Source organism: Dreissena polymorpha, chromosome 6, assembly GCF_020536995.1.
Source record: "Dreissena polymorpha isolate Duluth1 chromosome 6, UMN_Dpol_1.0, whole genome shotgun sequence".
Classification (NCBI taxonomy): domain Eukaryota; kingdom Metazoa; phylum Mollusca; class Bivalvia; order Myida; family Dreissenidae; genus Dreissena; species Dreissena polymorpha.
In genome coordinates this window covers 33,005,089-33,027,843 of record NC_068360.1, presented here as the reverse complement: position 1 = coordinate 33,027,843, position 22,755 = coordinate 33,005,089, and the positions used below count along the sequence as shown (strand labels likewise).

The window sequence follows — 22,755 nt, the reverse complement described above, 5'->3', positions numbered from 1 at the left end:
AATCTGGCAATCCCAGTTATTCTAAATATAGCTCTTAAATTACGTCATGTAAACCGGGCAACTAATCGTAATAATCATGTTACTATTTTACTGGATACCGGTCATGCGCGAGAAGGATGTTTCGTCAATTAATTACCGGAAATCAGTCGAATTTTCATCCGGGCTATCAAGATATAAACGTGAAAACAGAAAAAAATGTCTCACAATTTGCGTTCTTACACAAACAAAATAAAACGTTCGGACTCGGAAGATACTGAACGCATCGAGGCATTTTTTAAGAAAGAATCATCAAAAACCGTTAAAACCTAGCAGGATTCTGAGGTAATCAACATCGAACATTGTGAAAGTGAAAGTAGAAAATCGGCAGCTGCCGCTCCTTTCCCTTACAATACTGTAGCATATCAAGATTGTCAACCCATTCATCATGAAATTGAAATCACAAAATTGACATCGCCCCCGACCCCAGTACAGAAATATAGTTGAAAACATTTCCCATTATTAGATCTACACCTGCAACTTTATTAAGGACTTTGACTTTAATACATGTTAAATGTGTTTAAAAACAAAAAGGACAGAGACATGCCTTTTATGATGAGTTATAGACATTGAAATGAACAGTTTTTATTTTTTCCCCTAATATGTCTCTTTGGCACTCTTTTTTCCCCTTTCACCCAGCGTCCAGCGTCTTCCCCTTTCTCTAAAAAAAACACCCTGAAGAGGGGAAATTTTCAAATATTTGGGGGAAAAATATATACTCTAGAGATGGGGGAATGGAACCGAATAACGCCGAATATTTCATCAAAAAAAAACACTGGTGTTGAACCAAAACCCATGTAAAAAAGAAGCCATGGATAATAGAAAATATCTAAAGATTGTAATCAAATCCCTCATGTTCCTTATACAAAAGAATTAGTGTTACACACAAAACCTTTAAGACCTTATTAGTATAATAGGATTAACTGGCAATCCATGTGTGCCGAATTACCTAAGCAGTAAGTTGCATGATTATTTGTTTTAACAACAAATGCATAGAAGATGAACAATTAAGTGATCTACAAAGGAAAAAATGAACGCTTTTCCTTGATGAGAGCACTGACAACGCTTGGTAGCACGTTCTGTCATGGGAAGGTGCGTTGGAGAGAAAGGGAGAGGTCCGAGAACATTTTCTTGGCCTCATGAGTCTGGATGCAAGGCAAGAGACTTTGAATGAGTGCTAGTAAGATTTTGCAAAGTGCTGCTAGTTTGTTGCTAACAAATACTTCAAAACTAAGGTTCAACTTATAGGGCTGGAATAGGATGGAATATGAACTAAATGTTTCAATTCATAAAACAAAAGTATACCTTAAATTGGAACTGTTTAGGTCCCATTTCGGAAATATACTTTACAACATTAAGAATGGGGCTTCATAACGGCCCCGAATTCAAAAGAAAAAAACACTTGCAATACAAGGTGTTAATACTGTAACACAAGACTTGTGAAAGTCATGGTCAGTTCCAATAATTTTGGAAATATGAACCATACCTGTGAAACCGGAAATTAAGGTCAATTTACTCAAAAGGACAAAAATTTATTTGTTTGATGTATACATTTTGAATTTTTGGTGATAAAACTTCATCATAAAATTCCAAGCATTAATATATCAGAAAATTGGTGAATACAACTCAAAAACTCCTTATTCTTAGACCATTCATCTCTATTAAAAAAACATAAGAGTCAAACAATCAGTTGTTAATTTTTTGTTCTGGAACCAGTAAAAAGATATGTTTTGTCATTGGCAATTTGACCTATAACAGGTATAAAATCAGCAAAAAAGCCATGATAAACTCTAACATGGCAGAATGAACAAACAGGTCATCAAAAGCTATATAGGACTGGAAACTTCTCATCACAAAGTGCCGAAAAAAGCTACAAAAAAATCAAAAGTTGATAACAATACCATATTAAAGACACTAAGCATACATGATAACAAAGTATCAACAACTTGCTTACCATTGAAGAAGGCACTTGAGCAACACTTGCATCTGAATTACATAAACAAATCTAAGACTTACAGTTTTGTTGTGACTGATACTAGACTCACTGTGCAGCATGGGGTCTTGGTTCAAAGTCTTCAGCTGTTGTTTTTTTTCATTATATGGTTTTTCTAAACACCACTCAAAATATGCGGCAGTAATTTGACTTGGTTTAGAACTTGAGCTGTTACTTTACACAGTTTAGAGCTGTTTTATTTAGCTGCTACTAGAAACACACAAGCTATAACTTAACACAATTTGGAGATGTTCTTTTAGGGTTTGGAGTTGTTATGAGATGAAACTTGACACAGTTGGGGGCCGTAATGAGCTGTAACTTGACACAGTTTGGAGATGTTATGAGTCTTGACATACTTAAGAGCTGTTACAAGCTTGAACTTGACAGTTTGCAGTTATGAGCATGAAATCAGCACAGCTGCGGATGTTGTATTTGTTGGACAGTATTTGTCTTTTCTGTCTTGTATGTCTGAGGATTCAACGCCATGGCCCCATGGTACAAACTTAACGAGCTAGCCTCATCATCAAGTTTGCCACAAGTCCTGATAAAGATGTTCAGTCATTTGCAGCAATTTGCATGTGATACCCAATCACCAAATACTCCTTCAGTTCTGCAGGCAATGGCAGTTCATCACATATTTCAGGTGAGAATCTTTTCATGCAATTTCTGATTTTTATTCTGCAGATGTGCTTCAAGTCTGATGGGTTAGAAAGATGCTTAGTTAACCAGGTGATATATTTTTTTGATTTTTCATTGCTACATGACACAAGAGACGACATGTTTTTCAACAGAATGGAAGCTGATAAAGTTCTGTATATACAGGAAGAGGAATGCACATAGTCAGTATTCAGAATCAACTGAACAATTGGTACATAATGCTCATGGACAGTTAACGATTTAAATTTCATTTCTAAGTCACTGTTATCACAATCAAACGTGACACTACCGGAAATAAGCGACTTTAGTATCTCGCATTCAACATTGCCTCTGAAAAACCTTCCTTTACAAACAGTTCCACCATGCTGAATCACATACTGAATGTATAGTGAAGACCCTCCGTAAGTCGTAAAACACTTAATTGCGTAACATAAGCAAACATGGCCTTTCTCGCCATGCTCTCTAAACAGATCTGCACAAGCAAGCAACTTTCTAAACACCAATGTCCCACTAGCCATTGACAATCTCAAGGGGTCTGTCCCCTTCCACTGAGCAGATCCCCCTTCCTCCTCTAACTGCCTTGGACCTGGAACCCCTAATTGGGGATTTGCCCCATACTCCAGTAGCATATCAATACTTGGCAAGTCTACATGTTCCACTGCCTTCAACAAAGGAGTGTATGTAAAGACAGTGGATATCTCACAATAGCTGCCTGCCTTATCAGGATTCGCGCCTTTGCGAAGAAGAGACTCAATGATGCCATGTTTCCGAAGAATCACTGCCCATAGCAATGGTGTCACTGTTATATCTGAATACCTGCAATAGTTCACTCGACACTGTTTGTTTAGTCTTCGAACATCAAGTTTTGTCAGCAATTCATTGACGGTGCTCTCATCACCAGCTGTTATACTGGCCATCAGGCTTTTAAGGTTTGTCACTGTCCCATCACTTTTCAAATGCCTGATAACACTTGTTTCCATATTCTCCTTTACCAGCAATTTTAAACTGTATGACTGTACTTAGGCTAGCCCTGAAAATAAACATCAACATATTTCAAAGATACATGTACATTAACATTAAAATGTCTTGTTTTGAGAATTTAGAATTTTTTAAGTGTCAAACAATATCTCTAACTTGACAGATTTAGTATTGGAACTACAGAGTGAGGGCCCTCAATCTATCAAATCTGCGGCCGAATTTCGGCCGCAGTCCCCCACCTGAAAAGTATACTTTTTTCCCCTTTGAGGGGGGGGGGGGGGGGGGGGGCGGTATTTCCCCAGATTAAAAAAAAAAAAAATTTTTTTTTAAAGATGTGTCTCATGATTATTATATCTCAATTCTATTTCAATTTAATCTTGTCAAACATACTTAATTATGAAAAAAGAAATTAACATAGTGCAAACCTGTACAAAAGTAATAATGAGAGAGTAAGTAAAAAAATCCCCCAAAAAGGGAAACGCCGCAGGTTTTTTTCCCCTTTTTGGGAAGATAGCCCATGGCTTTGGAATTGGGAATTTTATCGGCATTTCAAGAAATTGGGAAAATAAATTCAGTAGCCTGTATAACAAGAGCACCGCCTTGCGGGTGCAGACCGCTCATCTATTTTCTTTTTAAAGGTGAAGGGACTCTCATTTTCAATCACAAAGGAGGGAGGGGTGGAGTGAAGAGCGGTGCATTGTGTGGGGGTGTGGACATTTATTACATTTTCTTCCAAAAATGCGAAAAAAAGGAAAAAAAAAATCGGGGGGGGGGGGGGGGGTGGGGGGGGGATTCTTGGGTGCGATGGTTGGACGGTATTTCAAACATAAAATAATAAAAATAAATATTTGTGTTTTTTAACCGTTTCATAAAAAAAAATGGGGGGGGGGGGGTGAGGTGGGGGGGTATAGTGTGAGGGTGTGGTGGTAATTTGTGAGATGATCTTAAAAAAAAAAAAATAGGGGGGGGGGGGATTCGGGTGGGGGGAGGGGGGTGGGGGGGATTCTTGGGTGCGATGGTTGGACGGTATTTCAAACATAAAATAATCAAAATAAATAGTTTTGTTTTTTAACCGTTTAAAAAAAAATTGGGGAGGGGGTTGGGTGGGGGGGGGGTATAGTGTGAGGGTGTGGTGGTCATTTGTGAGATGATCTTAAAAAAAAAAAAAAAAAAAAAAAAAAAAATAGGGGGGGGGGGGGGGGGTTGGGGGGGGGGGGGGGTGGGCACGGGCGATGGTTTGGTGGAGTCTATTGTGGTATGTCAGGTAAGAGTACTTTTGTCAAAGTATCAATCAAATCTAATCATAAATAAAGAAGTTATGGCAATTTTAGAGAAGTTTAATAATTTGACCTTGAGAGTCAAGGTCATTCAAAGGTCAAGGTAAAATTCAACTTGCCAGGTACAGTAACCTCATGATAGCATGAAAGTATTTGAAGTTTGAAAGCAATAGCCTTGATACTTAAGAAGTAAAGTGGATCGAAACACAAAATTTAACCATATATTCAAAGTTACTAAGTCAAAAAAGGGCCATAATTCCGTAAAAATGACATCCAGAGTTATGCAACTTGTCCTTTTACTGTACCCTTATGATAGTTTGCGAGTGTTCCAAGTATGATAGCAATATCTATGATACTTTAGGGGTAAAGTGGACCAAAACACAAAACTTAACCAAACTTTCAATTTTCTAAGTATAAAGGGCCCATAATTCCGTCCAAATGCCAGTCAGAGTTACATAACTTTGCCTGCACAGTCCCCTTACGGTAGTTAGTAAGTGTTGCAAGTATGAAAGCAATAGCTTTGATACTTAAGGAATAAAATGGACCTTAACACAAAACTTAACCAAAATTTTCAATTTTCTAAGTATAAAAAGGGCACATAATTCTGTCAAAATGCACGCCAGAGTTATCTAACTTTGCCTGCCCAGTCCCCTCATGATAGTAAATAAGTGTACCAAGTTTGAATGCAATAGCATTGATACTTTCTGAAAAAAGTGGACCTTAACGCAAAACTTAACCAAAATTTTCAATTTTCTAAGTATAAAAAGGGCACATAATTCAGTCAAAATGCACGCCAGAGTTATCTAACTTTGCCTGCCCAGTCCCCTCATGATAGTAAGTAAGTGTACCAAGTTTGAATGCAATAGCATTGATACTTTCTGAGAAAAGTGGACCTAAACGCAAAACTTAACCGGACGCCGACGCCGACGCCGACGCCGACGCCAAGGTGATGACAATAGCTCATAATTTTTTTTCAAAAAATAGATGAGCTAATAATTCAAATTAAAAGATCAAAATCATATAAATCATTATAATGTACTTTGTTACATGTAATTGAAATACAATTGTGATAAAATAATCATTAGACACTTCAAAAAAAAAAAAATTAAAAAAAAATAAAAAAAATAAATTAAATTGGGATTTTTTTTCCAAATTTTGGGAACAAAGTATACCTTTTGCCATTGGGAACATAGCCGTTATTCGGCTATAAAATCGGGCAAAAAAAAAACCTGTGCCGCGAAAAATTCCCCCTCATGAGGGTAGCGACCGGCTTCCCCTAAAATGGATTGAGGGCCCTGAGTAGTATTTTAAATTATTATAAACAGTTCATTAAAAGGAACTTGACAGATTCATTATTGGAACTACAGAGTATTATGATAAATCATTATAAACAGTTCATTAAAAGGAAAAAGCAAATTTAAAAAAATCAACCGCCAATACAAAAACCTTAAACCTACAATAAAAAGTCTTAATTACTTAGTTCAGCCATTTTTATGTAAATGTAGTTTTGGGGTCTGACAGGGCTTTTTTCCACGTCTTTGAAAAGCAGCCTATGGCACCCAATTTGTGAAAAATTAGTTGCAAACTTGTCAAAAATGTGAAATGTGAGTAACATGCCACAGCGGAAATGAGAAACGTGATTGAACTTTTTAAACGCAACAAAACTTAACAGTACGTAGCAGGCTGTAACAGAACCTGAAAAGCGTCCGTACTCAGACAGGAATACTATTCATTCCCCAACACGTTAAGTTTCTATCAAGTTTTGTTACGTTTTGTCAAGATTACCACGGCAAGCTAGGATAATTGACAGCCGTTTTGCTACGTGTTTATTCCGACCCGTTACGGTTAGTTGCGCTTTGCAGGCAGATGCATTACGTCCAGTTGAGTTGTTGTATGGTCTGACATGATTCGCGCGGTCTGAAGATGAATATATAAAAGCCGTGCTATTCAGGAAACTTTCATTTCAGTCTGAACACTCGATCAGTATAATGTCACCAAGAAAGCGCCAAACAAAGGCCCCCCCCACCCCCCCCTCCGCACTGCAAAGGACGCTCAAGTTGAGGAGCAACCTGAAAGTCCATGCCTACCGCACGATCAAGAAGGACCCACTGCTCCTGTTGATCTGCCACTTTCAAATGAGGAAAAAGAAGCTGAAGGAGGTGCATGTGCTAGGGAGAACAACCCCTTGGGTCATAACAAATTTTACCAAAGAAGAAAAAAGAGCTCATAATTGACTCCAGCAAAATCCAATTATCTACTCAAGAGGCTGACAGATTACAAAGACGCCGCGGCCAAAGACAGGCTCCGGTTGGAGCAGGCCACAAAGAGGAAACGCATAGGATGTAAGATATTGCACAGATTAACATACTGATAGTTTCCTCAAGATTGAGTCATAAATGAGGTTTCTACTTTCTAGACAGAGTGCAAATTTTTGTTAGATTTAACATGGTGACCTAGATTTTGGATATATGTGACCCAAATATATACTCTTCTTAGATCAGGGGTGTGATTGAGGTGATGTCCAAGGGTTAATTCTGATCTTGACTATGCAAATCGCGTGCAGAACGCAATTATAAACCTTAAAACAGACATTTAAACAAGCAAATTAGTTGAATTGATATCCCCTGCCAAATAAAGTTTGTTTACAGACTACCGTAAATGTCGAGCACTGATCTATATTATGTTTACATCATCAAATACCGTTAAAATACACCACCTCATTGTAATTCCAAACATGTGTTTCATTAAAATATGCATTTGTAAAATAAATATGCGTTCTATTCATTGCTATTTTAGATATCCTTGAAATTCGCTTGTATTAAAACTTAGACTGGATTCACAATTATGAGAAAATATGTTGACACTTCAAGTAATTCTTGAGTATGAAATATATACTGGTAATGTGCCGAATTCTATCCTGTTCGAGAAAAGTTGTTTATGTTCAATTACTAGCATTACTTTCATTACTGCCAGTTTGGCTAAAAATGACATGAAATTGTTGTTTTGTAAACGTCTGAAGTGCAGTCTCAGCCAAACATGGCCCGACCGACGGACATGTCCTGTAAAATTTTGTAAGGTCTGGCGTGTCTGTCAAATTAACAGGACTGATTGTCCAGTAAAAAATAAGATAACCAATTTGTTGGGTTGTATAGGTTTTTTTATGGCTCTGAAAGTTTTCTGAGTTGCAAAAATAGCTATAGCGTCTTAATACACATGCTTTTCCGTAACAACGCTCTTTCTGCTGACAGAATTTTCCGAGGGCACCTGATTGGTCCATTTTTGTGCAACTTACAAATGCGGGTCAGGACGGTCCAAATCCATGAAGGCCTTGTCGCTTAACAAGATAATCATAAATCTGATTATCAGATGATACAGATATCAATTTGTGTGGTTGTAATAGAAATAGAAATGAATAACAAGAGCTGTCAGAAGATAGCACCAGACATGGCGAAAGCCCGTCGGCCATTGCCGACGAACATTTAAAAAGGCTGACGGTGAAATGCAAAATCGTCGTCCTTACTGGCCGGCGATGTTTGCTTTAAAAGAGAGTTACCCTCTTGCAGTTTTCGTTGAATTTTGTGACAAACTGCGACGATAAATTACGAAAGTGATTCAAAACGTTAACGGAGCGACTTGCCGAACGACATTATACTTAAGTATTGGTTCGCGAAAGTAGTCGGGCATATACGAGTTTACGTTCGTTGCACACATGTTGTTAACGTGATCCAAGATGGCGGACAATAAAAAGAAATAACGATGCCCAGTGAAAAGGACAAATAACAATCGAATTAACAAGGGACGTCATATAATTAGCATTGATTAAAGAAAAACGCGTGTCATTCTACGATGGAGCATACGTTTTAGATACAAATAAAACTCTTTTTTTGGAAATGTATGTACTGAATGTCACAGAACAAGTGTTTAAAAATTGGAATGCAGTGTACTCGCAAGCAAAATACATCTAACAGTTACATGATTATCCTTCAAAAATGAAAAAAAAAAAGACAAACATGATTCGATTTATATGTAAGTGGATCTGCGTTTAATCAGATTCATGTGCATATTCTGCTTTATTATGTTTGCCACTCTATTATCTATACAGTTTACAGTTTACTGTAATGGCATGTTAGTGAAATGGATACTTAATGTCTTAAAGGTAAACTAATTTATAAATTAATTACTCTAAATACATCGACAACACTCATGTATATATGTTTAAATCATAAATATATCCACAAACTGAAACTAACACGCTTAATTTATTTCCCAAATCAAGTTTTCATGCTTATGTTTGCCCTTTTGTGAATTTACTTTGCCATGCCGAGACTAATAGCTCTATGCCCTCCCCGGTCAAACACTTAAAATTAAGGCCTGTGAAAATTTCAACTGGCCTGTGAATTTTTTCTCCTGGTAGGCCAGTCTGGCCTGTAAATTGTGACGGTCTTTCGCTATGTCTGCAGCACGCTCGGCTTTTCGAGTGCTTGACTGTTTAATGTTAGCCATTGTTCATATTCAACCAGAGCTTTGTCACAGACGTGACGAATACCCCCACATGCCGCATTGACACAGAATATTTTGCATGTTGTCTTCACAAAAAACAGCGAACACCATGCTCAATGTTTAAAACGAACTAAGTGACCCCGTGACCTAGTTTTTGACCCGGCATGGCCCATGTTTGAACTTGACCTAAACATCATCTTGATACAACTTCTGACCAAGTGTGGTGACGATCAGATGAAAACTACTTGGATTAGAGAGCAGACAACATGCTGAATGTTTAAAACGCACCAAGTGACCCCATGACCTAGTTTTTGACCTGGCATGACCCATATTCAAACTTGACCTAGACATCATCTAGATACAACTTCTGACCAAGTGTGGTGAAGATCAGATGAAAACTACTTGAATTAGAGAGCTGAATGTTTAAAATGCACCAAGTGACCCCATGACCTAGTTTTTGATCTTGTATCACCCATGTTCAAACTTGGCCTAGACTTCATCTAGATACAACTTCTGACAAAGTTTAATGAAGCTCGGATGAAAACTACTTGAATTAGAGAGCGGACACCATGCTCAATGTTTAAAACGCATTAAGTGACCCCGTAACCTAGTTTTTGAGCTGCCATGACCCATGTTCGATTTGGCCTAGACATCATCTAAATACAACTTCTGACAAAGTTTAAAGAAGCTCGGATGAAAACTATTCGAATTAGAGTGGACACCATGCTCAATGTTTAAAATGCACTAAGTGACCCTGTGACCTAGTTTAGACCCGGCATAACCAATATTCGAACTTGACCTAGACATCATCTATATACAACTTCTGACCAAGTTTGGTGAAGATTGGATGAAAACAACTTAAATTACAGTGCGGACACTTAATACGGACCGACCGACCGACAGACAGACAAGCTCACTCCTATATACCCCCCTAAACTTGGTTTGTGGGGGTATAATAATGTTAAGGTAATATAGTCATATTCTAACTGGAAGAGGACCATAATTGAAACATATTGATCGCTTATGTTTTAAAGAAGTGGTATATTATAGACGATTCTGAGTTCAGGTATATTCACCAAAATCTCTTGAAGCATTTGTAAAGACATACAAGAGGGCCATGATGGCCCTGAATCGCTCACCTGACTCATTAAGATCAGATGAAAACTATGACCTCTATTGTCTACACAATGTTTTTCTATGATTTGACCTAGTGACCTAGTTCCTGACTCTAGATGACCCAAATACAATCCCAATCCAGATTTCATCAAGATAAACATTCTGACCACAGTTCATAAATATTGGATGAAAACTGCGACCTCTATTGTCAACACAAGGTTTTTCTATTTATTTGACCTAGATTTTTACCCCAGATGACCCAAATACAATCCCACCCAGATTTCATCAAGAATTCTGACCAAATTTCATAAAGGTTGGATGAAAACTGTGATCTCTAATGTCTACACAAGGTTTTTCTATTATTTGACCTAGTGACCTAGTTTTTGACCCCAGATGACCCAAATAAAATCCCAACCCAGATTTCATCAAGATAAACATTCTGACCAAATTTCATAAAGATTGGATGAAAACTGTGACCTCTATTGTCTACAGAAGGTTGTTCTATTATTTGACCTAGTGACCTTGTTTTTGACCCCAGATGACCCAAATACAATCCCAAACCGGATTTCATCAAGATAAACATTTTGACCAAATTTCATCAAGATTGGATGCAAACTGTGACCTCTACTGTCTACACAAACAAATTGTTGACGGACGGACGCACGGACACACGCAGGCACGCACAACGGACGCCGGACATCACACGATCACATAAGCTCACTGTGTCACTTCATGACAGGTGACCTAAAAATATGTGTCGGAGATAAACATGAACAGTTGTGGTTAAAATCCCATAGAAACAAGGGCTGTTTGTAAAACATGCATGCCCCCCTATATGGGCTATAAGTTGAAGTAGCAGCCATTGTGTGAATACGTTTTTTGTCACTGTGAATGGTGGTGGTGGTGGTGGTGGTGTAGTAGTAGTAGTAGTAGTAGTAGTAGTAGTAGTAGTAGTAGTAGTAGTAGTAGTAGTAGTAGTAGTAGTAGTAATAGTAGTTGTAGTAGTAGTAGTAGTAGTAGTAGTAGTAGTAGTAGTAGTAGAAGTAGTAGTAGTAGTAGAAGTAAAAGAAGTAGTAGAAGTAGTAGTAGTAGTAGTAGTAGTAGTAGTAGTGGTAGTAGTAGTAGTAGTAGTAGTAGTAGTAGTAGTAAAAGTAGTAGTAGAAGTGGCAGTAGTAGTAGAAGTAGTAATAGTAGACGTGGTGGTGGTGGTGGTGGTGGTGGTGGTAGTAGTTCTAGTAGTAGTAGTACTAGTAGTAGTAGTAGTAGTAGTAGTAGTAGTAGTAGTAGTAGTAGTAGTAGTAGTAGTAGTAGTAGTAGTAGTAGTGGTAGTAGTAGTAGAAGTAGTAGTAGTAGTAGTAGTAGTAGTAGTAGTAGAAGTAGTAGTAGTAGTAGTAGTAGTAGTAGCAGTAGCAGTAGCAGTAGCAGCATTACAAGACCAATACTTAAGAATGATCAAATGGGAAAAGGTAACATAGCACCAGCAGTAAATATGGGGCTCATTTACAGGTCAGATTTGGATTCTCTGCTGTAAAATGAGATTTTGAATGAATTAAAGGGAGGCAAATCTGTAATAAAAAGAACATGCATAAACCGTAGTTGTTTCCCTTGTTTGAACCATGCTAAATCCTTACAAGTTTGGAAAGAATTGGATGAAAAATTTGGACTTTATTGCATAAACAACATTTTCTCAATTCAAGGGGAGGTAATTCTGTACTTCATGGACCAATAATGCTCATTTTTTGTAGGGTTTGTGTCCTCATTGATATAAAGACACTGTGCAAATTTGGAAAGGATCGGACAAAAAATGTGGAAGATTTTTGAAAGTTTTCACAAAATAGGCAAAAACTAATAAACATGCAAAGTTCAACGAGCTCCTGCGGCCATGTTTTTTGAAGAATCAAATTTCTTTGAACAACTTTTTCAGGGGAGCCCTCAAAGGTCATCCCTGTGAAATTTTTTGAAAATCTGATGAGCGGTTTCTGACAAGAAGATTTTTTAAGGTTTTTACCATATATGGTCATGGCGGCCATCTTGGTTATGTGATCAAATTTTTTTTAACAATTCTTTTGTCCCATGACCAAGGGATGCTCCACATGAAATTTAGTTGAAATTGGCTCAATGGTTTAGTAGAAGAAGATGTTTACAAATTTGTATACGGACGGACGGACGGACGGACGCCGGACGCTGAGTGATCACAATAGCTCACCTCGAGCTATCGCTCAGGTGAGCTAAAAACAAACTAATAAGATTATATTTTAAGTTTGATAACAAAAGCTTGGGTAAAAGCTTGGGTGGGATGGTTGGAAGGTGTTTCCAAAATTAAATAATAAAAATATATTTATTTTTTTACCATGTTTCAAAAAAAAAAATCTGTGTGTAGGGGGGGTGGAGAGGGGGAATAATGGAGATGTGGTCATTTATAAGATGATATTTCAAAAATAAGAAAAAAAAGGGGAAAAAATATTTATTTTTTTTAAGGGGGGATTCTGGGGTGGGGCGTAGGGGATTGTTTGGGTGGAGTCCATTGTGGTATGTCAGCTAAGTGTTGTTTTGTCAAAGTATGAATCAAATTTGATCCTTAATAAAGAAGTTATGGCAATTTAAGCAAAATTTATTTATTTGACCTTGAGATTCAAGGTCAGTCAAAGGTCAAGGTCAAATTGAACTTGCTAGGTACAGTACCCTCATGATAGCAAGAAAGAATTTGAAGTTTGAAAGCAATAGCCTTGATACATTAGAAGTAAAGTGCATCTAAACAAAAAAAATAACAAAATATTCAAAGTTACTTAGTCAAACAAGAGATGTGTTTGTCAGAAACACAATGCCCCCTATTGCGCCATAAATTTGACCTTTGACCTTGAAGGATGACCTTGACCTTTACCTTTCACCACTCAAAAAGTGCAGCTTCATGAGATACACATGCATGCAAAATATCAAGTTGCAATCTTCAATATTAAACAAGAGCTGTGTTCGTGAAACACAATGCCCCCTACTGCGCCGCTTTAAAGCCATATATTTTACCTTTGACATTGAAGGATGACCTTGACCTTTCACCACTCAAAATTGACAGCTCCATGAGAAACGCATGCATGCCAAATATCGAGTTGCTATCTTTAATATTGCAAAATTTGACCTTTGACATTGACCTTGAAGGATGACCTTGACCTTTCACCACTCAAAATGTGCAGTTCCATGAAATACACATGCATGCCAAATATCAAGTTGCTATCTTCAATATTGCAAAATGTTGACCTTTGACCTTGACCTTGAAGGATAACCTTGACCTTGACCTTTCACCACTCAAAATGTGCAGCTCCATGTGATACAAATGCTTGCAAAATATCAAGTTGATATCTTTAATATTGCAAAATTTGACCTTTGACCTTGAAGGATGACCTTAACCTTTTACCACTCAAAATGTGCAGCTCCATGAGATACGCATGCATGCCAAATATCGAGTTGCTATCTTCAATATTGCAAAATTTGACCTATGACCTTGAAGGATAACCTTGAAGGATGACCTTGACCTTTCACCATTCAAAATGTGCAGCTCCATGAGATATGCATGAATGCCAAATATATAGTTGCTATCTGCAATATTGCAAAATTTGACCTTTGACTTTGACCTTGAAGGATGACCTTGACCTTTCACCACTCAAAATGTGCAGCTCCCTGAGATACACATGCATGCCAAATATCAAGTTATATCTTCAATATTGCAAAATTTGACCTTTGACCTTGAACTTTCACCTTGAAGGATGACCTTGACCTTAACCTTTCACCACTAAAAACGTGCAGCTCCATCAGATACACATGCATGCCAAATATGAAGTTGCTATCTTTAATATTGCAAAAGTTATGGGAAATGTTAAAGTTTTCGGACGGACGAACTGACAGACGAACAGACAGACTGACTGACGAACAGACAGTCGGACAGTTCAAAAACTATATGCCACTCTTCAGGGGCATAACAATTATGGCGAAAGTTAAAGTTTTCGGACAGACGGACAGATGCCATATATTTGACCTTTGACCTTGACCTTTCAAAATGTGCAGCTCCATGAGATTCACATGCAAGCCAAATATCAAGTTGCTATCTTCAATATTGAAAAGTGATGGCCAATGTTAATGTTTTCAGACGGACAGATATATTTGACATTTAACCTTGAAGTATGACCTTCACCTTCACCTTTCACTACTCCAAATGTGCAGCTCCTCGAGATACACATGCATGCAAAATATCAAGTTGCTATCTTCAATATAGATCACAGGCTGTTTGTAAAACATGCATGCCCCCCACATGGGCTGTCAGTTGTAGTGGCAGCAATTGTGTGAATACCTTTTTTGTCACTGTGACCTTGACCTTTGACCTAGTGACCTGAAAATCAATCTGCCAGTCATGATCAATGTACCTATGAAGTTTCATGATCCTAGGCCTAATTATTCTTGAGTTATCAACAGGAAACCATTTTACTGTTTCGAGTCACCGTGACCTTGACCTTTGACCTAGTGACCTGAAAATCATTACGGGTCATCTGCGAGTCATGATCAATGTACCTATGAAGTTTCATGATCCTAGGCGTAAGCTTTCTTGAGTTATCATGCGGAAACCGTTTTACTGGTTCGAGTCACCGTGACCTTGACCTTTGACCTAGTGACCTGAAAATCAATAGGGGTCATCTGCGAGTCATGATCAATGCACCTATGAAGCGTCATGATCCTAGGCGTAAGCGTTCTTAAGTTATCATCCGGAAACCATTCAGTGGACGGACTGACAGACCAACGGACATGTGCAAAACAATATACCCACTCTTCTTCGAAAGGGGACATAAAAGTTATGACCAATGTTAAAGTTTTCGGACGGACGGACAGATGCCATATATTTGACATTTGACCTTGAAGGAAGACCTTCACCTTTTACCACTCAAAATGTTCAGCTCCATGAGATACACATGCATGCCAAATATCAAGTTGCTATCTTGATTATTGAAAAAGTTATGACCAATGTTAAAGTTTTTGGACGGACGGACAGACGTCATATATTTGACCTTGAAGGATGACCTTGACATTCACCTTTCACCACTCAAAATGTTCAGCTCCATGAGATTCACATGTATGCAAAATATCAAGTTGCTATGTTCAATATTGAAAAAGTTATGGCCATTAAAGTTTTCGGACGTACTGACAGACTGACATACTGACTGACAGACAGTTCAACTGCTATATGCCACCCTACAGGGGGCATAAAAAGTTATGACCAAACTTTAACAAAGTTTAAAATTTTAGGAAAGGACAAGAGCTGTCACCATAGGATGACATATGCCCCCTATAAACGCTTTTATAGAAGTTATGAGCATTTTTCGAAACCTAAACGCAGATTTCGAAACCTAAACCCGGACCCTAAGTTCGAGGTCAAGGTCATAGAGGTAAAAAAAAGTGTGCGTATGGAAAGGCCTTGTCCATATACACATGCATACCAAATATGGAGGTTATATCTCAAGGGACATAGAATTCATGAGCATTTTTCGAAGCCTATTATGACACAGATTTAGAAACCTAAACGCGGACCCTAAGTTCAAGGTCAAAATAACAGGGGTAAAAATTTTAGTGCTTATGGTAAGGCCTTGTACATATACACATGCATACCAAATATGAAGGTTATATCTCAAGGGACATATAAGTTATGAGCATTTTTCGAAACCTAAACTCAAAGTGTGATGGACAGACTGACAGACAGTGCGATCACTTAATATGCCCTCCTTATAAAATACAATGATATTTGACCTTTGACCTTGAAGGATGACCTTGACCTTGACTTTTCACCACTCAAAATGTGCAACTCCGTGAGATACACATGCATGCCAAATATGAAGTTGCTATCTTCAATAATGCAAAGTTTATCAAACTTAAACCAAGGTTAAAGATTTGGGACACACACAATGACAGACAGACAAACAGACAGACAGACAGGCCAAAAACAACATACCCTGATCTTTAAATACGGGGGCATAAAAAAGACCATAATTTCGTCAAAATGACAACCAGAGTTATGCAACTTGTCCTGTACAGTCCCCTTATGATAATTAGCAAGTGTTCCAAGTCTGAAAGAAATAGCTATGATCATTTAGGAGTAAAATGGACCAAAACACAAAATTTATCCAAATTTTTATTTTTCTAAGTATAAAAGGGGCCATAATTCTGTCAAAATGCCATTCTGAGTTACATAATTTTGCAAGTTTGCCTGCACAGTCCCCTTATGATAGTTAGTTAGTGTTGCAAGTATGAAAGCATTTTTCAAAATGTGCAGCTCCATGAGATACACATGCATGCCAAATATGAAGTTGCTTCTTCAATTTTGCAAAAGTTATAAAACTTTAACCAAGGTTAAAGTTTTGGGACACACACATACAATGACTGACTGACACAATGACAGACAGACAGACAGGCCAAAAACAATATACCCCCGATATTTCGATCCAGGTGGATTAAAAAGGGTCAAAATTCTAAAACTAATGTTGACAGAGTTATGCACCCTGACCTGCACAATTGTCTTGTTGTCATAAAGAAGTATTCCAAGTATTTGACTTGATAAAAAACTTTAACCAACGCCGACGGCGATGGCGACGCCGGGGCAAGTCGTATAGCTCTCATTAATCTTCGAAAAGTCGAGCTAATAATGATAATTGTCATTTGAACCGTTATTATCTTGGCTGTCAATGTCCATGCCTGAAAAAGACTGGTCATCATTTATCGAGGTGACTGGTGGTCGTCTGTTTAGGCCGTTTTGACCAGACTCCTTAGTCCTATTTGACATGCACGCTAAGAGTAGCTTAGGTAAACAAGTATCAGCTACTTTCGTTTTGGAAAATGTTCTTAAGATATAACTGGGAGCGATTCCCAATGGAAAATTTGAATGCGTGATGAGAAAATGTATATTTAGTGTTAACATGCGTTCATCTTTTTTTTTTATGTTTTAACTAAACAAGACTAGTACTATGTATGTCGTGTATTGTTATTTAACGTCAGAAACAAATGTGTGACCTTGAAATTAATAGCTCTTTAATCATTTATCATTTTATGTCATTAACACCTCCATCCCAGCAATGAAACCAAGTTATTTTACTATCTTATTCTGTAGCCGGTAGGTCCTGTAAAAAAAGGATGTCCTGTATTTTTTCCCATTTTACAAGACCTACTGTCCTGTAAAAATTTGCCTAGTTTGGATTTAACTGGAAGTGTCTTTGGAAGTTCATTATCGACAGTTGCCAATACCAACTAGAAACAATAGCAGCGCCCTCACACTACTTTGGGGGAAGGGGTCCGCAGCCCTTACGAGGGGGATTTTTTTGTAAATGGGGGAATTTTTATAACAAAACACAACAACTGTGTTGAATGGTTATAAACATATATTTCTATATACGTGACTGTCTATAGGACAGAAAGGTGGACTTTTACTCAATCTATATAACAGTAATCTTATTTAAAAGTCCAAATAATTTGCGGTTGAAGGGGTCCAAAGATCGCGACCTAGATATATCCGACGCGCAATATAAATTGCATGTTTAAGTATGCATAAGCATAATTTGGCAATCTCAAAACACACTATTTTCCTACCTTATTGAAGTATGTGTTATATCCATATGTTGTTCATTGGTATAAAACAAAACATTATTCTATGTAAGTATTTTCAAATGCATATAATTAAATTTGTAATCCGAAAACAATTGCCAAGTTTTATTGTTCAAGCAAGAATGCACAAATAAGACCCCATGTACAAAATCATCAACAATGACATCATCTTATCCTCATGGAAAGCATGGTGCATTTTGACAAACTGAGGGAGCTTTGCCTCTCAATTAAAAGCAAGTTGTTTACACTGTATCTAACGCGCAAAGATTGTTGAGATAGGTCAGTATTGACTTGTGACATTTACAGTTAAAATTGTATACACCTTCATGTGTGCACTGGTGCGTTTTGGCAGTTCAAAGCAATTTCAAGAGAGAGTGTTAACACCCAAAATGACCTGATGTTTGGCAAGAGGAGTTATTGTTTATCGCAGTCAACAGGTGTAACAGTGATGTACAATGAAACAAAACAATCTGGTCAAAACTGGATTATGAATGTCGGGAAGAAACAGAAATTAAAAGGGGGTGAAAAAAGGGTAAAATACTAGCTTGTACCTGATTTTATCTCCGCAAATTCTCAGATTAAAACATGTTATTTGGGGATTATGCTCGTCACATTTTTAGGAGCCATAACCATAGGCATAACCGATTTGTGATATATTGGACAACGCAATATAACGGACAGTGATATATTGGAGTAAATTTTCTATAAATCAGCGATTTTTTTTCTCATTTTCTGAAGGGGAAAAAAATCAGTTTTGGGGGGAAAAAAATATACTTTTCAGGTGGGGGACTGCCGCCGAAATTCGGCGGCAGATTTGATAGATTGAGGGCCCTGAATAGTTAGCATTATTTCCTCCTTAATATGAACGATGATGGTGTCATTTGTTTGCAATAACCAGAGATCAGGATATTTTTTTCTCTGATGGGATTACTGCCCCATAGATGAAAAAAACAATAGGCACTTGCAAAGTTGAATGGGCACTTAGCAAAAATGCAGGACCCTCAATCCATTTTAGAGGAAGCGCGTCGCTACCCTCATGAGGGGGAATTTTCGCGGCGTTTCGCTTTTGGGGGGGATTTTTTTTCTTACTCTCTCATTATTACATTTGTACATATTTGCACTATATTCATTGCATTTTTCATAATTTAGTATGTTTGCAAAGATTAAATTGAAATAGAATTGAGATATAATAAGCATGAGACACATCTTATTAAAAAAAAAAAAAAAAAAAAAATCTTTCAGGGGGAGTTTTTCCCCCAAAAAGGGAAAAAAAGTATACTTTTCAGGTGGGGGATTTGATAGATTGAGGGCCCTGAAATGAATGGGCACTTCTAAAGATTTATTTCGGGTAAAAATTACAGTCAATAGGAAAATCAGCGTCAGTACAATAGAGACCCCATCAAATTTATTTCCAAGTCTGTGACGCAACTATATTGTTTAACATGTTAATTATATTAAACAAACCCGATATAATAGTAGATTAAAATAGTAATACCTTGCAATCTGATAATTAGTATAAATAATCCAATAAAACACTGCCATTATTTATATGTGTTTAGGAATTTTGTGAACACGGGCGTCCGCCATAGTTAGGAATAGGGCTGTAACAATACATTCGAATTACTCGAATACGGCTGTGGACGAGTCGTATTCGTTATTCGCCATCTCCCGAACCGAATATTTTACAAATACAAACAACCTGGTTCGAGTTTGAAAGTTTAATCATCTTATCTTACAAATGAAGGTTCATACGATTAACCCCTATATTTAAATGTTCTCCTTATTACAGTGTTTATCATCATGTTTACCCCTCCCACTATGTTACACAGTGAGATTATCAACAAAAATGGCGGGCACCAGTTAAATCTTTACGACATTGAATTGATTTTTTTTTCGATGGTTGTTTAATGTTTATTTAGGTAAATACGGGTGATTTGATGCTTAAACATACACAAGAAGGATTAGCAGATGGAATTTCTTTTTTGTTTATCTTTACAACAATGATTGTGCAACTTATCAACCAACATGGAGCCTTGCAAAGGGATTCTGCTGATGGTATCGTTGAGATGCCTGCCAAATACATGTTGTTTGTCTGGCGCTACTTGGTTTCCCCTAAAAAGACGATGACACAAAGACAATTTGCAGTGTTTTGTTATTTCAAAGTGTTATATTTCATATGTTCAGTATGCAATGATACTCAATCAAATTGACAAATACACATAGTTTCATACTAAATATCATGTCAAGTTGTCAGTATTACTTATGTTCATTGAAATTCATATTAACGAATAAATATTCGCATTCGCTACCCTGTATTTGTGATACGTATCGTATTCGTCACCTAGTGTATTCATTACAGCCCTAGTCAGGAACTGTACAGATTGTTTGTAAATCAGAACTAATCGGTATATTACGGAAAATAATTGTTAAATGTATTCGTCGTTTCAATGTTTAGGCCGAGTAATTTCGGCAAATCGGAACCCAACTTGCGTAAAACACTTGCTCAATTAACGGTTAAACTCCACCTCTGTTCTCTGCAAAAGATTCGAAAGCAGAGCTATGCATTGAGGAACAAACACACGATTGGTTCGGCATGTTGTTTTCTAATCAAAGGAAGCCAGTTTTGTCGACGAGAAATTTATCACTTTATTGCTTCAGACAAGAAGCGGCTTTCCTTTGATGACGTCAAACTGTAAATTCACACAGAGTGCAAATTTAAATTACAATTCCAGTAAAAAAAACACTTGCTAGCATTAAACTTTGGATTAAATTATCAAAATAAAGCAAAAGCAAAGTTGAACAAGATGTGTTTGTGAAACACAATGTCCCCCTATATGACGTTTGACCTTGAAGGATGACCTTGACCCTTCACCACTCAAAATGTGCAGCTCCATGAGATACACATGCATGTCAAATATAAAATTGCTAGCTTTAATATTGCATAAGTTACATTACATGAGCAATTTTGACCCATATATTTGACCTAGAAGGATGACCTTGACCTTTCACCACTCAAAATGTGCAGCTCCATGAGATACACATGCATGCCAAATATCAAGTTGCTATCTTCAATATTGAAAAAGTATTCATAAAATAAGCAATTTGGGCCACATATATTTGACCTCTCACCTTGAAGGATGACCTTGACCTTTCACCACTCAAAATGTGCAGCTCCATAAGTTACACATGCATGCCAAATATCAAGTTGCTATCTTCAATATTGCAAAAGTATTCATAAAATAAGCGATTTGGGCCACATATATTTGACCTCTGACCTTGAAGGATGCCCTTGACCTTGACCTTTCACCACTCAAAATGTGCAGCTCCATGAGATACACATGCATGCCAAATATCAAGTTGCTATCTTCAATATTGCAAAAGTATTCATAAAATGAGCGATTTTGGCCACATATATTTGACCTCTGACCTTGAAGGATGACATTGACCTTTCACCACTCAAAATGTGCAGCTCCATGAGATACACATGCATGCCAAATATCAAGTTGCTATATTCAATATAGCAAAAGTTATTGCAAAATGTTTAAGTTGGCGCAAACCAACCAACAGACCAACCAACCAACCAACAGACCAACCAACAGACATGGCAAAAACAATATGTCCCCCACTACTATAGTGGGGGACATAAAAATATGATGTTAATAATTCGCGTTAGTTCAAACAAGACGTTTTGCATTGTAAATCAATGAGTTCTCATGACAACAACAACTTTAACAAACATTCCCGCAACGACGCGGGTCTCGATTTATCTTGATTTTTTCATGAACAATCTCATAAGTTGAGTAAGAGCGAACAAATAATTTGTGAAAGAGTAGTTTATCTTATATAAGATTTATGCAACAGGGAGCGCATTGCGTAATGGTGTGCATAGAATAACGGAAATGATACACAGTTTTTTGTTTTAATGGGAAAAGATCGCACCGGGCAACTTTATCCCAGTCTCTGAATAACTGATAATTCCATGGAAACATTCAAACATTTTCTTCTGTATTAAGTTACATAACGTGTAGGTGCAATGTGTGATGTAGCTCTGAATGCCTTATGACTTAAAAATACGTCTATTCATATTGGTATTTAAAAATGAGCTATTTATTTGCAGAAAGTTTTCCCAATCTAAGAACATTCTTGTAGCACAAGTCATACTTTCTTAGTCTGGATTTTTTTTAATTATTATTTCTGGTCAAAACATGAGAAAATAAGATAAAAATAAATAAATTGAGTAATGGTAACTCAAGTTGTGTTGACGTTTTTTAAGGATAGTTATTTGTATTATATTTTACTTTAATAAAGTTATATTATAAGATGTCCTCAGAATATTTATTTTTTTCAAAAAATTACTTGCAATTGAAACATCACTGTGCTTACTTCTATTTATGTTTGTTTTTATTATTAACACTATCTTATTATTGTTTTTATGTCTTTAAATAATTAATTTTGTTTTACTTTAAAACAATCTTAAAATTGTTTTTATTCATTACAACAGTTTCTAATTGTAAAAATTATATACATAAATAATAATGGTATTGGATTCATTATTTGGAAATAATTAAT

The 22,755-nt window shown here is 37.0% G+C and overlaps 1 protein-coding gene across 1 annotated transcript in view; it reads right to left on the bottom strand.

The window, feature by feature from the left end:
- Positions 1–1,759: 1,759 nt before the first annotated feature.
- The window catches only part of LOC127834763 (uncharacterized), a 34,958-nt gene continuing 13,962 nt past the window's right edge, over positions 1,760–22,755 (bottom strand). Inside the window, exon 2 of the mRNA XM_052360798.1 lies at positions 1,760–3,716. Coding sequence (XP_052216758.1) covers positions 2,584–3,666 — 1,083 coding nt within the window. The 5' untranslated portion in view covers positions 3,667–3,716 and the 3' untranslated portion in view covers positions 1,760–2,583. The remainder of the gene's footprint in view (positions 3,717–22,755) is intronic.